The sequence below is a fragment of the Triticum urartu genome, chromosome 2 (genome assembly GCF_003073215.2).
Source record: "Triticum urartu cultivar G1812 chromosome 2, Tu2.1, whole genome shotgun sequence".
Taxonomy (NCBI): domain Eukaryota; kingdom Viridiplantae; phylum Streptophyta; class Magnoliopsida; order Poales; family Poaceae; genus Triticum; species Triticum urartu.
The window spans coordinates 649548528-649561067 of record NC_053023.1 but is presented as its reverse complement, the minus strand read 5'-3'; the positions used below and the strand labels follow the sequence as shown (position 1 = coordinate 649561067).

The window sequence follows — 12540 nt, the reverse complement described above, 5'->3', positions numbered from 1 at the left end:
AGAGGGGCCGGCGCCCCGCCCTGGCCCCTATATATAGTGGAGGGGAGGGAGGGCAGTCGCAACCAAGTCCCTGGCGCCTCCCTCTTCCCCCCGTGACATCTCTCCCTCTTGTTGGTGCTTGGCGAAGCCCTGCCGAGATCCCGCTACTTCCACCACCACGCCGTCGTGCTGCTGGATCTCCATCAACCTCTCCTCTCTCCTTGCTGGATCAAGAAGAAGGAGACGTCTCTCCCAACCGTACGTGTGTTGAACGCGGAGGTGCCGTTCGTTCGTTGCTCGGTCATCGGTGATTTGGATCACGACGAGTACGACTCCATCAACCCCGTTCTCTTGAACGCTTCCGCTCGCGATCTACAAGGGTATGTAGATGCACTCTCCTCGCCCTCGTTGCTAGACGACTCAATAGATTGATCTTGGTGACGCGTAGAAAATTTTAAAATTCTGCTACGTTTCCCAACATCCCAAGCCACTACTGCGACTACAAAGGAGAGCCCACACCCACTACCGAGCGCCGAACCGTTGACACAAGTAGAGCTGCAATAAAAGCTCAAGGTTCGTGAGCCACTTGGAATTGACTTGTTTTTTGGCTTGAGCGGCGCAAGATCGACTCATATTTTGGCTTGACCGAGACCGACTTTGAAAAAAAGAGTCGAGTATGAACACTTTAAGTAGCTTGATGGAGAAATGAGTTGATCTTGATTCAACCGACTCATATTTTGGCTTGACCGAGACCGACTCTGAAAAAAGAGCCGAGTATGAACACTTTAATTAGCTTGATGGAGAAATGAGTTGATCTTGATTCAACCGCTCGCTTGATTTTAGCTCGATATCATATAATTATATCAAATAATCTTGATATGTATTAAAAAGATAAGATACTTTATTGCCATGTATGTCGTGTACAATTTTTTCTCTATTTTACCAACTAGAAAACACGAGAGCTTAATTAGAGATAATTAAGCCTCAATCTTATAGAGCCTTGAACTAGAAAGAGAAGAAAAATAAGGTGCATTTGCTCTCGAACTTTGGCCCATCTTTTGCTCTGTGCCACAGGCTCCTTGCTATTTGTGTCACAGGCTCCACCTTCGTCTTTCTTTTCTGAAGATCTTTGAGCAATCTCCTTGACAAGAGATCTCTTTGAACAATCTCCCCATCCACAAAGCGCTCGTGTGTAAATCACAACAAACCCCACTCGTGTTTTACGTATATCACTACAGAACAGAGCAGCAGTATTCGTAAATCACAACAAACCGCTCGTGTGGTATATCGCATCAGAACAGGGCAGCAGAGTATTCAGTCGTCGCCTGAAACACCTTTGTTTTCCTTTCTAGAGACGGATCTTTGAACAATCTCCCCATCTACAAACCGCTCGTCCGTAAATCACAACAGAGCATTCAGTCACTCCGAATGCGATACAAGTACTAGAAACATCGACAAGCATTTCCTTCATGGAAAAAAAGAAGGAAAAGCATTGCTCTGTGTGTTCACTTCAAACGTTTCATAAACACTATGTTGCACTACATTATTGTTCATCTCTACGAGATCAGATCTCTTGTTAAACAAATTAACCGTATGCTTGCACAGGGAATTAATGCTAGTACCATACCCACTTGGTAAGTTGGTATTAAGTTGATTTTAGAGTCATGTAGAAACAAACAGAAGGACCTTGTCTCTTCTGCACATCCTTTTTTTTTGTGAAAAGAGATAAGAGGCATCCACAAGCACAGTTGCACACTTGCCCAAACTCGGCAATTTATTCATCATAAACTCGGACATCCACAAGCACACACCATAGTACACCCAGCATCCAGACCCTCTCCAAACTTCGACCACGGAAACATACTGCTAGAGCACTACTAGGACAACTAGTTCGCAACAGAAGTCTAAACACGCACTCGGTCGGATAGCACAAACAGGTGGTAAACGTCGTCGACTTGCTCGCGCGGCGGGCGCGGCGGCGATCAAACGCGCGCACGGATCAGCAACCGTGCGCTATGTCGTTTATCATCATCCACGCATCGGCCGCGCGCCGGAGCACGAACCTCCTCCTCAAGCCCCCTGCGCCTGGTCGATGCGGGTCTGCGCGGCGTCCTTGATGTCGCGGGCCTTGGACGCGAGCCGCGCCTTGGCGTGGTCCAGCTGGTCGGCGCCCGGCGGGTGCTTGCCGGTGAGGTACTTGTACATCCACGAGAACACGGACAGCGCCGCCACGCCCAGCCCGCCGGACGTCACGAACCCCGCGGACATGAGCGCCAGCGCGATGGCCGCCGGCACCAGCACCGGGCTGAAGATGACCAGCACGGGCGTCGCCACGGTGAGCGCGATGACGGTGCCGGCCAGGATCAGCCCGGACAGCACCAGCAGTGACCCGGCTGCCGTGGCCGCCGTCGCGGCCTTCAGAGCGCACATCATCGCGGGCTGCTTCTGCTGCTGCTGCTCGTGGTGGTCGCCGCCGTAGCCGCCGTGGCCACTGCGGTCGCCGAAGGCGCCGCCGCCGCCTAGGACGCCCCTGTCTCTGTGGTGGTCAGCCGCCATGGGAACGAAGGTGCGTGTGGAGGGAGGGGAAGTACCGGAGCACGCTCGCTGTGAGTGAAGGGAGCGAGGGGAAGGGGAGTGAGGTTATAGAGGAGCGCGGTGCATGGGTTTACGTGGAGGAGGCCGGAGCTGGAGCGGCCGCGTGGGACGCATGCGAGCACTCGTGTCGGGCGCGCCGCGACACCTGTGCTGGTGCGGCGGGCGCGGTGTCGCCGTCCCCGGCTGGCGATATGTACGAGGTCCTGGCCGTGGTTCGATTTGCCGCTGGTTGAAAGGTCCCGTGGGCTCGGTGCACCGGGCTAAGTCCGTCCATGCGTTGATTGAAATGTGCGGGCCTAATACTTCATTTCTTAGCTCAGATAAATGGAAATATTTTCTAATAAAAAAGATAAACAGATAATCTTCTAGAGGTTCCAGCCAGCCTTTTCCGCATTTGGGAACCTTCTAGGAGGTTCCTGAACCGTTTTTTTTCTGTTTCTGTTTCTTATTTGATTTTATAATTCCCTGTTTCTTTTTTTGCTTTTCTCTCCTTTCTTATCTTTTAATGTTTTTTATTTTAAATTATGTTTTATTTTTTATATTTTTTCCAATTGTTTGTCTATGTGGTCATGTTTTTCAAAAAATGTTCATGATTCCAAAAATCATTCATGTTTTCAAATGTATTTGGGAGTTTCAAAAAATTCATGTTTGCAAAAATTATTCTAGTTTCAAAAATTGTTTGCCAGTTTCAAAAAATGTTTGCGTCTTCAATTTTTATTCAAGGCAGTTTAAAAAAATGTGTGTGTTTCCTAAAATTGCTCACGTTTTTTAAATTATGTTAATAATTTCAAACAATGTTCTAGTTTTTTTTGAAATATTTAAGTTTATTAAAAATTTGTTCACAAAATTAGAAAAGTGTATGTGTTGCGTTAAACATTCTTTTTTTGGAAAATAATCTGGATTTTTATAAGCATGAATAAAAAATGTTCGTATTTCCCAAAAAAAAATCGCATGCTCGAATTTGTTTGGGAGATTTAAAAAACGTTCATGTTTGCAAAAAAGTTTCACATTTTTGAAAATTTGTTCACAAATTCAAACAATGTTCGGAATTTTCAAAAACATTCCTGTTAAAATTTATGCATAAATGTCCAAAATGTTCATGTTTTGAAATTATTTTTGCAAATTCGAAAAATTTGTTCACAAATTTATAAATTTGTTCACAAATTTACAAATTTGTTCGTATTTTAAAATTTTCTTTATGAGTTTAAAAAACTTTCCTTTTTTAAAAACAATGTTAGTGTTTTCAAAAAATGTTCACGTTTTCAAATTTTTGTTCAGAATTTCAACCTTGCTCACAGATTGAAAACAGTTCACTGTTTTCAGAAAATATGAGTTTACTAAAAATAATTCACGAATTTCAAAAGTGGTTGAGTTTTTAAAATATTGCCATTTTGAAAAACTATTCTAGTTCGCAATTTAAAATGTTTCTGATTTGCCGCTACCTTTTAGTTCTTATAGTTTCGTGCTGATATCTTATCTCTACTCCTAATGAAGCAGTTGGTGAATAGTCTGCGCAGTTTATTTTCGCTGGTTTTTTTTCATCATTCTTCCACCTTCGGTTTTTTTTCATCATCCTCCCACCTCCGTTAACTCGCACCCTCCCGCGAAAAAAAACCCCACCAGAGGAAAACCCGCTCCTCTCGATTCCTATCCCCATGACGTACGACATCCTTCGCCGCAGCCCCATCTCCGATCTCCCTTCGCCGCCGCCCTCGCACTCGCATCAAGTCGCCGCCGATCCCTGCGCTACCTCCGCCCTGCGCCACCACTCCTATGACGCCGCCTCCCGCCAGTCTCCACCAGCACCGCGACGTGCGTGGCCTCCACACGCGCCGTCACTGCCCCTCGAGGTCCGGCCGTCGTCGAGGGCGTATCCATCCAGCAGTGCGCCGTCACCTCCCTTCCAGATCCGGCCGTCGTCAAGGTCGTATCCATCCAGCAGCACGCTGGCATCCCAATCATCACCTTCCGCGGTGTCATCGCCCAGGCCCAGTATGGGGCCGGCAAGACGTCCATGATCTCCCTCTTCGTCTGCCAGGTTATCGAGACCAACGTCCACAAGTAAGATGCCCGGCCCTCCCCTCCTTCTACCATCGCTGGATTTGTCAAATTGATTGTTTGGGCAAAGAATTTGATTTTAGGGTTAACTTGTTCATCTTGGATTGCCATCACCCGCTAGAACATGTCTCATTCGCGGAGATTCATTCATGTGTCGGACCGCATGTGCTCAGCATATATTTTGTGGCTGGATGTGTGATTTCAGCATACACACTTGACAGTATACGTTGGACGCTGTTTCACCATCATTTAACAATGTAATGCATCAGCTTTCTATGATGCATATGCACTTGATTCAAAATAAATTTGTGGAACCTGTTAAAACAATACACTAGCTTTGATAATGTATACATAGCACTTGCTCTGAAAGAGTGAAGCTGAAGTTAATATCGGGTACACCGTTGATTATGTAGGGTGCAGGCATTAGCGACGACATGGACAGGGGCTTCACTGACAGGAAGAACTTGCTCATGGACCGCAGGACCATGGCTCCCAAGATCGACGACCTCAGGTCTCAGCCGTGCCTTTAGGGTTCCTCTCAAGAATTACACACAAGGTCCTGTTCCCAGTTCTGTTAACCTGACTGACGGCTGATTCTGCATGATTCCCTTGATTTGTGCATGACACATCTTCGTTCATTTGCAGTTTCTTACTCGAGGTACCGACCCTGAGGTCCTTCTTGGTGCCACATGTGGTTGGTGGGCTGCATTTTTAAGTTGGTATGATGAACTGGACTTTGTAAATGAGCACATATATACACTGAATCCTGGTAAATGGCAGCTGAATTTCAAGTACAGGGGACTCTTCTGCCCGATCACAGTTTTCACACATTAATAACTATATGGCTCCATCAGCGTGAACGCAAAGATGTGAACGTCCATATCGGTCTTGTTTGATATTCTTTGAGTTGGTTTAGATAGAGAGAAGTGACCTCTTTCATGTCAAGTGCATGTGCCATTTACTACAGCCAAAGTGTAGACTGATGTACGCTCATAACTTGTTCTTTTGCTTTTTCTTGGCTGCATGCTTGCATCCAATTCAGATTTTCCATGTGCACTTCAGAACTAATCATGCTTGTACAGATGAGGAATTGAGCATGTTTTTTAGTCTTTGATGGAAACTGAACAAGTTTCTCATGAGTTTTTTTATATACTTCAAGCCTACTGCTCATCCAGCTCTATGTGCAGTTTGGAGATATGCTTTATTGATCATGCAACCTCCTTCTTTTCTCATCCCTTTTATGTTTTTATTTCAAATACTCTGTGTTAGCAAAATCCTGTTGCATGACTAGACCAACTATCTGGTGATTCAGGCACTACATTAGTGATTGGGGCAATGGTCAGACCTGCTTGCATGAAAAAAAGGGCAATTTTGATGTGCTTGCAGGAGCTCAGAACTCACCTATTGATGACTCACCTTGGAAACTGGTTTTTTAAAGGTTGGTGACTCTGACTGGACACTTGATTCTGCACTTGGTCGTGATAGATTTTTTTACATGTGACACTATACTTGTAGTAAAATTAGATCTGCACTTGGTCGTGATAGATTTTTTTACATGTCACACTATACTTGTAGTAAAATTAGATTTGAAATGAAGACTGCAACTTAAACCTATATATATATATATATATTAATTAGACAACATGTATGATACTTGGAAAGGTATGTTATGTTGTTCAATGTTCACATATTTCCTCCCAGCGTAAACAACTATTTTTAACCCTATGCGAGTGTCCTACATCTTCTTTTTTTCTGTTGCCATAGGTCTTGGAGATCACCTTTGGTAACAAACACTCAGGACTGCTCTAACTTATTATTGAAATAATGTTCGGCCATAGTATATTTTTTCTACACTTGATGTTAGGTAACTCTGAACCATGAAGCCCAAATTGTGTTGATATTTTTATGGAATTTTATGATCAAATACTAATTTATAGTTTTTACTTAGTTTCTGCTTTTGCCATTTATAAAAAGCAAACATTCATGGCGTTCTTCAATTGCTTCATCACTAATTTATTGTCTCTTTTTCCAGGCTGACAAGGCGACATATGCGGGGCCTTCTTCAGTTTCAAGTCACACATGCCATCGTCGTCCAGGTCAGTGGTGCCCCGTGCCCATCGACGACCTCATGCAGCTGTTCGCCAACGCCTGAATGAATCACTTCAAGACATTATTCCTTGACCATAATGTAGTGCCGCCCTGGACTAGCAGCTTGTCGCCTACACCTCAATACAATACCCAGAAGTGCATCCGCGCCGGCAGCAAGCACAACGACCTTGACGCCATGGGAAACAATACTCCTTGATGGGAACTAGACCTTCAGGTATGATGGGAGCTTCGAAGAGGAAGCCAGCGGATATTCATGGGAGCTCCTCGTCAAAGTATGATTCTTCCCTTCATTCGCCTTCTCGATCACTTGCCTTTTAGTTTACCCAAAAAATGAGTTTACGTATAATACTGTGTATTGTACGAATCAAATGTATGGTGCTTTGCTCTTTTCCAAATAGATGGTTGGCTGTTATTCCTTTGATCATTAGATTGTTATTACTTAAATGTTCTAATATACTGTACAAAGCTTTCATTTATGTCTTCATAAAAATCACTCTGAAAGTTCATCCAAAAAAGCACTCTGAATATATATTTTTATTTGAAATCCATATACATATATTTCTGTGCAAGCTGAGCTCGTCAATACAAATGTTATTTTGTACAACAATTTTGGTCCCATTGGTGTTGATCCCTTTGATCTCTGGCCATATGACTTCCCATTCAAGATATGATGGGGCATGGATGTGATACACCCACATACAGAGATGTTTAGATGTGAAGTTGGCAAGAGCAGGCTTGTTTGTAGATGAAGTTTTTATACATATGACTGACTACTCTAGCCTTGCCACCATTAGTGTAGTGTTCTTATCTTCCTTCCCATGTTTTGTTGAAAGATCTTCTAGATTCATGACCCGCCTTAAATTTTTCTGTATAATGCAACTACAACCATTTATCATTACAGGTGAGGGATTTAGTATAGAAAGCTACTTTACAAGTAGTCTCAAGCTGGAGGATAACAGATTGGTCGCGACGTTAAGGATCCCCATCAATGTTATACTATTTGTCTCCAGGTATATACTCACTCCAAATTCTAGATATTCTAGCGAGTAGATGAGGTGAAAGCATGTGCAACATAGTTCTTTTTTTGTTTTGCTCTAATTTCTGCGGGAGTGTTGTTAAATCCCATGTAGCACGATGGTGGAATTAAAGGCACATGTTGATTAAAAGAATGGGTATAAGTAAGGAGTGGCTGGTGACTAATATTGTCGAGTAATTTCTTGATGAAAAAAGTCCATTTTACTCCCCTGAACAAAGTGGGTGGTTCACTTTACCCCCTGATCTATATTTTGGTTCCTTCTACACCCCAAACAAAACCAAACCGGACGAAACCCCCCGGCTGGTTTGTCTTCATTGGATGCTGATGTGGCATAGTCAATGGGTGGTTTTGACCACGGTGGGGCCTACTCGTCAGGTTGGACTGTTACACGCTGCTGTTCCCCGTTGCGTTCTGGATCAGAAAGAGATCGAAATCCCTTTCTTCTTCTCCCCCATGTCGCCGTCGATGGCTCCCTTGGGGCAGCGCTGAACTCCGACCAGCAACGGTGGTCAGAGTCTTGGTGGTGGTGGCGGCGGCGGCGGTGCAACCCGTCAATCTTCCCCGACCTGTTCCTTCTCCCACGGCCGCTCTCTCCCCCGTCCTCAAACCCTAGGTCGACGGCTCTGTCGATGCGGCGGCGGCTGCTGCGGTCTGTCTGATTTCGCGGCGGCGCAGACGAACTGAGGTGAGTCCCATCCCTCCAATCCCCTTCCCTTGGTGTACTTACTCTGCTCTAGTTAGCTGCTGTATGTAGGTTCTAATTGAAGATTGAACGTTGTTTTAATCTGTAGGTTAAGCAATGGATCAACTAGATTGGTTAGGCATCCGTTTCTTTTACAATGGCCAATTTGAGAATTCAAACAAGCAATTGTCATATGTTGGTGGTAATATACAACTCACATCTGTTGAGAGGTACAATATATCCTTAGCTACTGTCAGGGAGCAGTTAGCAGATATAAAGATGGCCTACCATGGTGAAGAGATAACAGAGAAGCATAGGCTTTACTGGTTGTTTCTTGGAAAAAAATGTTAGAGATGGGTTGAGACGACTGGACACTGATAGAAATGTGTTCTTCATGGATAGGTGTATTACAGATTGTGGGGTTGTGGATGTGTATGTGAATTATGAAGATGATGTTGATGAAGATGGACAGAACAGTGTGTCTGATATTGGAGAGAAAGAGGAAGAGGAAACTAATGCTGCAATTGAAGAAGACAAGACAGAAGAGAAGAGTGGCAGTGATTGGGAAGATGAGCATGACAATTGCTCTGCTGAGGATGACCTGGAGCACAGTTCAGAGGAAGATGTGGATGAGCCTGACAAGACTGAGTATGCTGTACAAGATGAATTGCAACCTGAAACTGGAAATGTTCCTGAAGTAGATGTTGCACCTGATGAAATAAGGGATGAATATGCAGATCTTGATTGGTGCCCTAAAGATGAAGACAGTTCAGGTGAAGATGATGAGGCAGAGGAGCTCAGAAAGCATGCTAAGGAAGTGCTCAGAAAGATCGGAATGGGGTTGCCACTTGATGAAGAGAAGGAAGTGAAAGAAAGTACAACACAATTAATTCCTTTTGATGAAATGGACGAAGGAAATGACACTCCATACATGGATTCCAGTGAGGAATACAGTTATGATGAGGATGAGCATGGGAATTCATTTAGGATGAAATCAAGATTTCCAAGATTTGATAGCAAGGCTGCAATTCCAATATTCAGTTTGGGCATGACATTTAGAGGAAGAAGTCGTTCAAGAGGGCACTCGTGAAGTATGGCCTGGCTATGAAGAGGCATATTTGCTTTGTAAAAGATGAGGCTGGTAGGATTAGGGCAAAATGTTCTTGGCCTAAGTGTCCTTGGTTGATTTATGGTGCAAAGAGGAGCTCAAATGATTGGTTTCAAGTCATAACACTTGTTGACAACCACATATGCCCAAAGAGGAGAGACAACAGATTGGTTACTGCACCTAGAATTGCAGACAAGTATGAGAGAATTATGAAGGCAAATCCAGGATGGAAAGTGAAATCTATTAAGGCCACTGTCATATTAGAGATGTTTGCAGATGTGCATGTTTCCAAAATAAAGAAAGCAAAAGCAATAGTCAGAAAGAGAGTTAGAGAAGCAATGCATGAAGAATATGCCAGGGTGTTTGATTATCAGCTAGAAATATTGAGGAGCAATCCAGGAAGCACTGTGGCAGTTGTGCTTAATCCAAAAGAAACTGCACCAGTTTTTCAGAGATTGTATGTGTGCTTTCAGGCTTGCAAGAGAGGTTTCATAGAAGGGTGCAGGAAAGTAGTGGGTTTGGATGGCTGCTTCTTTAAGGGGGCTCAAAGTGGAGAGCTACTATGTGCTCTTGGAAGAGATGCAAATGGGCAAATGTATCCCATTGCTTGGGCGGCAGTTGAGGTGGAAAATAAGGACTCCTGGTTTTGGTTTATGGCATTGTTAAATAAAGACTTGGAGATTTCAAATCAAGGTGAAGGCTGGGTGTTTATATCAGATTAGCAGAAAGGTCTAATCAATGCAATTTCAAAGGTTGTACCGAGAGCTGAACACAGAAATTGTGCTAGGCACATTTATGCTAACTGGAAGAAAAAACATAGGGACCAGAAATACCAGAAGAGATTTTGGGCTTGTGCAAAGTCTTCTAACAGAGTTCAGTTTAATTTGAACAGGGCAAAGCTTGCTCAGCTCACACCAGAAGGAGCAAGAGACATGATGCAGGCTGGGCCTGAACATTGGTGTAGAGCATGGTTCAAAGAAGGATCATTCTGTGATTCAGTCGACAACAATATGTGTGAAAGTTTTAACAATTGGATAGTGGAATATAGAGGTCTTCCTATAATCAGTATGTTTGAAGCAATCAGAGTAAAGGTGACAGTTAGGATTCAAGTTAATAGAGCTATGCCAGCCAATTGGAATGGAACAATTTGTCCCAAAATCCTCAAAAAGGTGAACAAGTTTATACAACTTACTGAGAAGTGTGAGACAATATGGAATGGAAAAGATGGATATGAGGTGAAGTTAGGATAGCATGGATTCAAAGTTGACTTGCAAGCAGGAACATGTTCTTGTAGATACTGGCAATTGTCAGGAATTCCATGTGTTCATGCTCTAGCAGTTTCACAGTGTGGCCCTAATGACATAGATTCACTTATTGCACCTTGCTACAGAATTGAAGCTTACAACAAGACATATGAACATGTCATGATGCCAATGGAGGGCATGCCTAGCTGGCCAATATCTGACAGACCTAGACCATTAGTTCCAAGCTATGTGCAAATGCCTGGGAGGCCCAGGACAGAGAGAATAAGAGGTGGAGATGAGCCTCCTAAGCATGCACACAAACTCTCCAAGATTGGAACTAAGATCAAGTGTAGTTTACGATGGAAATCCTGGGCACAACATGAGGAAATGCAATACTAACCCCAACAAGGGAAAGTACAAGAATAGGAAGAGGAAAAAAGAAACAAAAGTGTGTAATGATTTTTACATATGTTTAATTTCTATATGTTTTGTACTTGTGAAATTGCAGCAATGTGAAACCCCTAACAACTGTTACTTTTCTGTGTTGTGTAGGAAAATCCTCCAAGGACATCTCAAAGAGTAGCATATGAAACTGCTACAGCCCAGTCTTCACAGCATGCAGCTCAAACATCACATCAAGCTGCAGGAGGAAGAGCCCAGTCTTCACAGCAAGCTACAGGAGGGAGAGGCCAGTCTTCACAGCAAGCTACAGGAGGGACAGCACAGCCTAGAAGGGGAAGGCCTCCAAAGCAAGCAAACAGAACAGCTGGTGCTAGTTCTAGTCAGAGAAGGAGGAAATCTACCAGGGTTAGCATGTTTGATGAACTGAGAGGTTAAACAGGAAAAATTTCTGTTGTTTAGAGCCTTCAAATTGTGTTTGTTGTTGTTTGATGAACTTGTGTTTGTTGCTGTTAAACTGCACAATTTCTTTTTAAGGAACTAGTGTTTGTTACTGCTAAGCTACAGAATTTGTGTTTAGTTGAATGCTACTGTTTACTATGTTCTCTTTTGAAAGAAATTTCCTTTCGATAGAAGCTCGGCAAAATATGTTCACTTTTGGCACAAACAAATAAGCTCACAATTGTACCATTTCACAAGACAACATAGTACCAGCACATTACACAAATATTTGGGACAATTTTGGCAGTACAGTTGCTTCACCACAACAACGAGCATAAAATAGAACTGAACACACAGTACAACACTACAGATTGTTAACACAGTACAACAAACCAAGTGGAAAGCCAAAGTGCCAAATATAACAGGACACAAACTCAAACTCCTTCATCACCGTCAGTGCCGTCGATCTTGCCCAGCACAGTCTTGAAGATATGCTTGCGAGTCAGGTCCTCGCCTTCTCCTGGCAGCCACTCATCAGGCAGTCCTTCAGCAAGCAGAGGACCACGATCAACAACCTCCTTCATGTGGCAAATGACAGGATACAGTAAGCTGTTCTTCTTCCTCGGCGACGACGGTCCGTATTCACCCAATTCGAATTGCATTGCTTCATACTCATCCATGGACTCGGGTGGCTTGTTTGTCAGCTTCGGCTCAGGTATCTCCACTGTCACCACCTTGCCAACAAAGGAAGGGTCACGAAGCCACGCCATGACCTCAAGCTCGCGGCGACAGGATCTCGATCAGCTCGCCACCCAGCTGCTTGAGAACATCTTTCACGGACGCCGTCGTCCAGGCCTGGTTTGGGAGGCCTTCAAAGCCGAGCTTGCTC

The 12540-nt window shown here is 43.9% G+C and overlaps 1 protein-coding gene and 1 long non-coding RNA gene across 9 annotated transcripts; one reads left to right on the top strand and one right to left on the bottom strand.

Annotated features, from left to right (window-relative positions):
• Positions 1 to 1735: 1735 nt before the first annotated feature.
• On the bottom strand, positions 1736 to 2607 carry LOC125533886 (oleosin 16 kDa-like). The gene has a single exon (XM_048697215.1). It carries the CDS (start codon positions 2533 to 2535, stop codon positions 2050 to 2052), a length of 486 nt encoding a protein of 161 aa, XP_048553172.1. The 5' UTR covers positions 2536 to 2607; the 3' UTR covers positions 1736 to 2049.
• A 1571-nt stretch (positions 2608 to 4178) lies between these two features.
• Positions 4179 to 11770, top strand: LOC125539437. Of its 8 annotated transcripts, none has more exons than XR_007296866.1 (9): positions 4179 to 4635; positions 5046 to 5188; positions 5278 to 5351; positions 5945 to 6070; positions 6397 to 6496; positions 6665 to 6728; positions 6825 to 7013; positions 7643 to 7751; positions 11364 to 11770. It is a non-coding gene; the product is annotated as an uncharacterized LOC125539437 (long non-coding RNA). The 8 variants fall into 8 exon arrangements; XR_007296864.1 differs by lacking the exon at positions 6397 to 6496 and adding exons at positions 8153 to 8462; positions 8569 to 11259 and having other exon boundaries at positions 5278 to 6070; XR_007296862.1 differs by lacking the exon at positions 6397 to 6496.
• Positions 11771 to 12540: the final 770 nt, after the last annotated feature.

Excerpts from the sequence above, each read along its gene's own strand:
- LOC125533886 (XM_048697215.1), bottom strand. The coding sequence starts at position 2,535 with ATGGCGGCTGACCACCACAGAGACAGGGGCGTCCTAGGCGGCGGCGGC.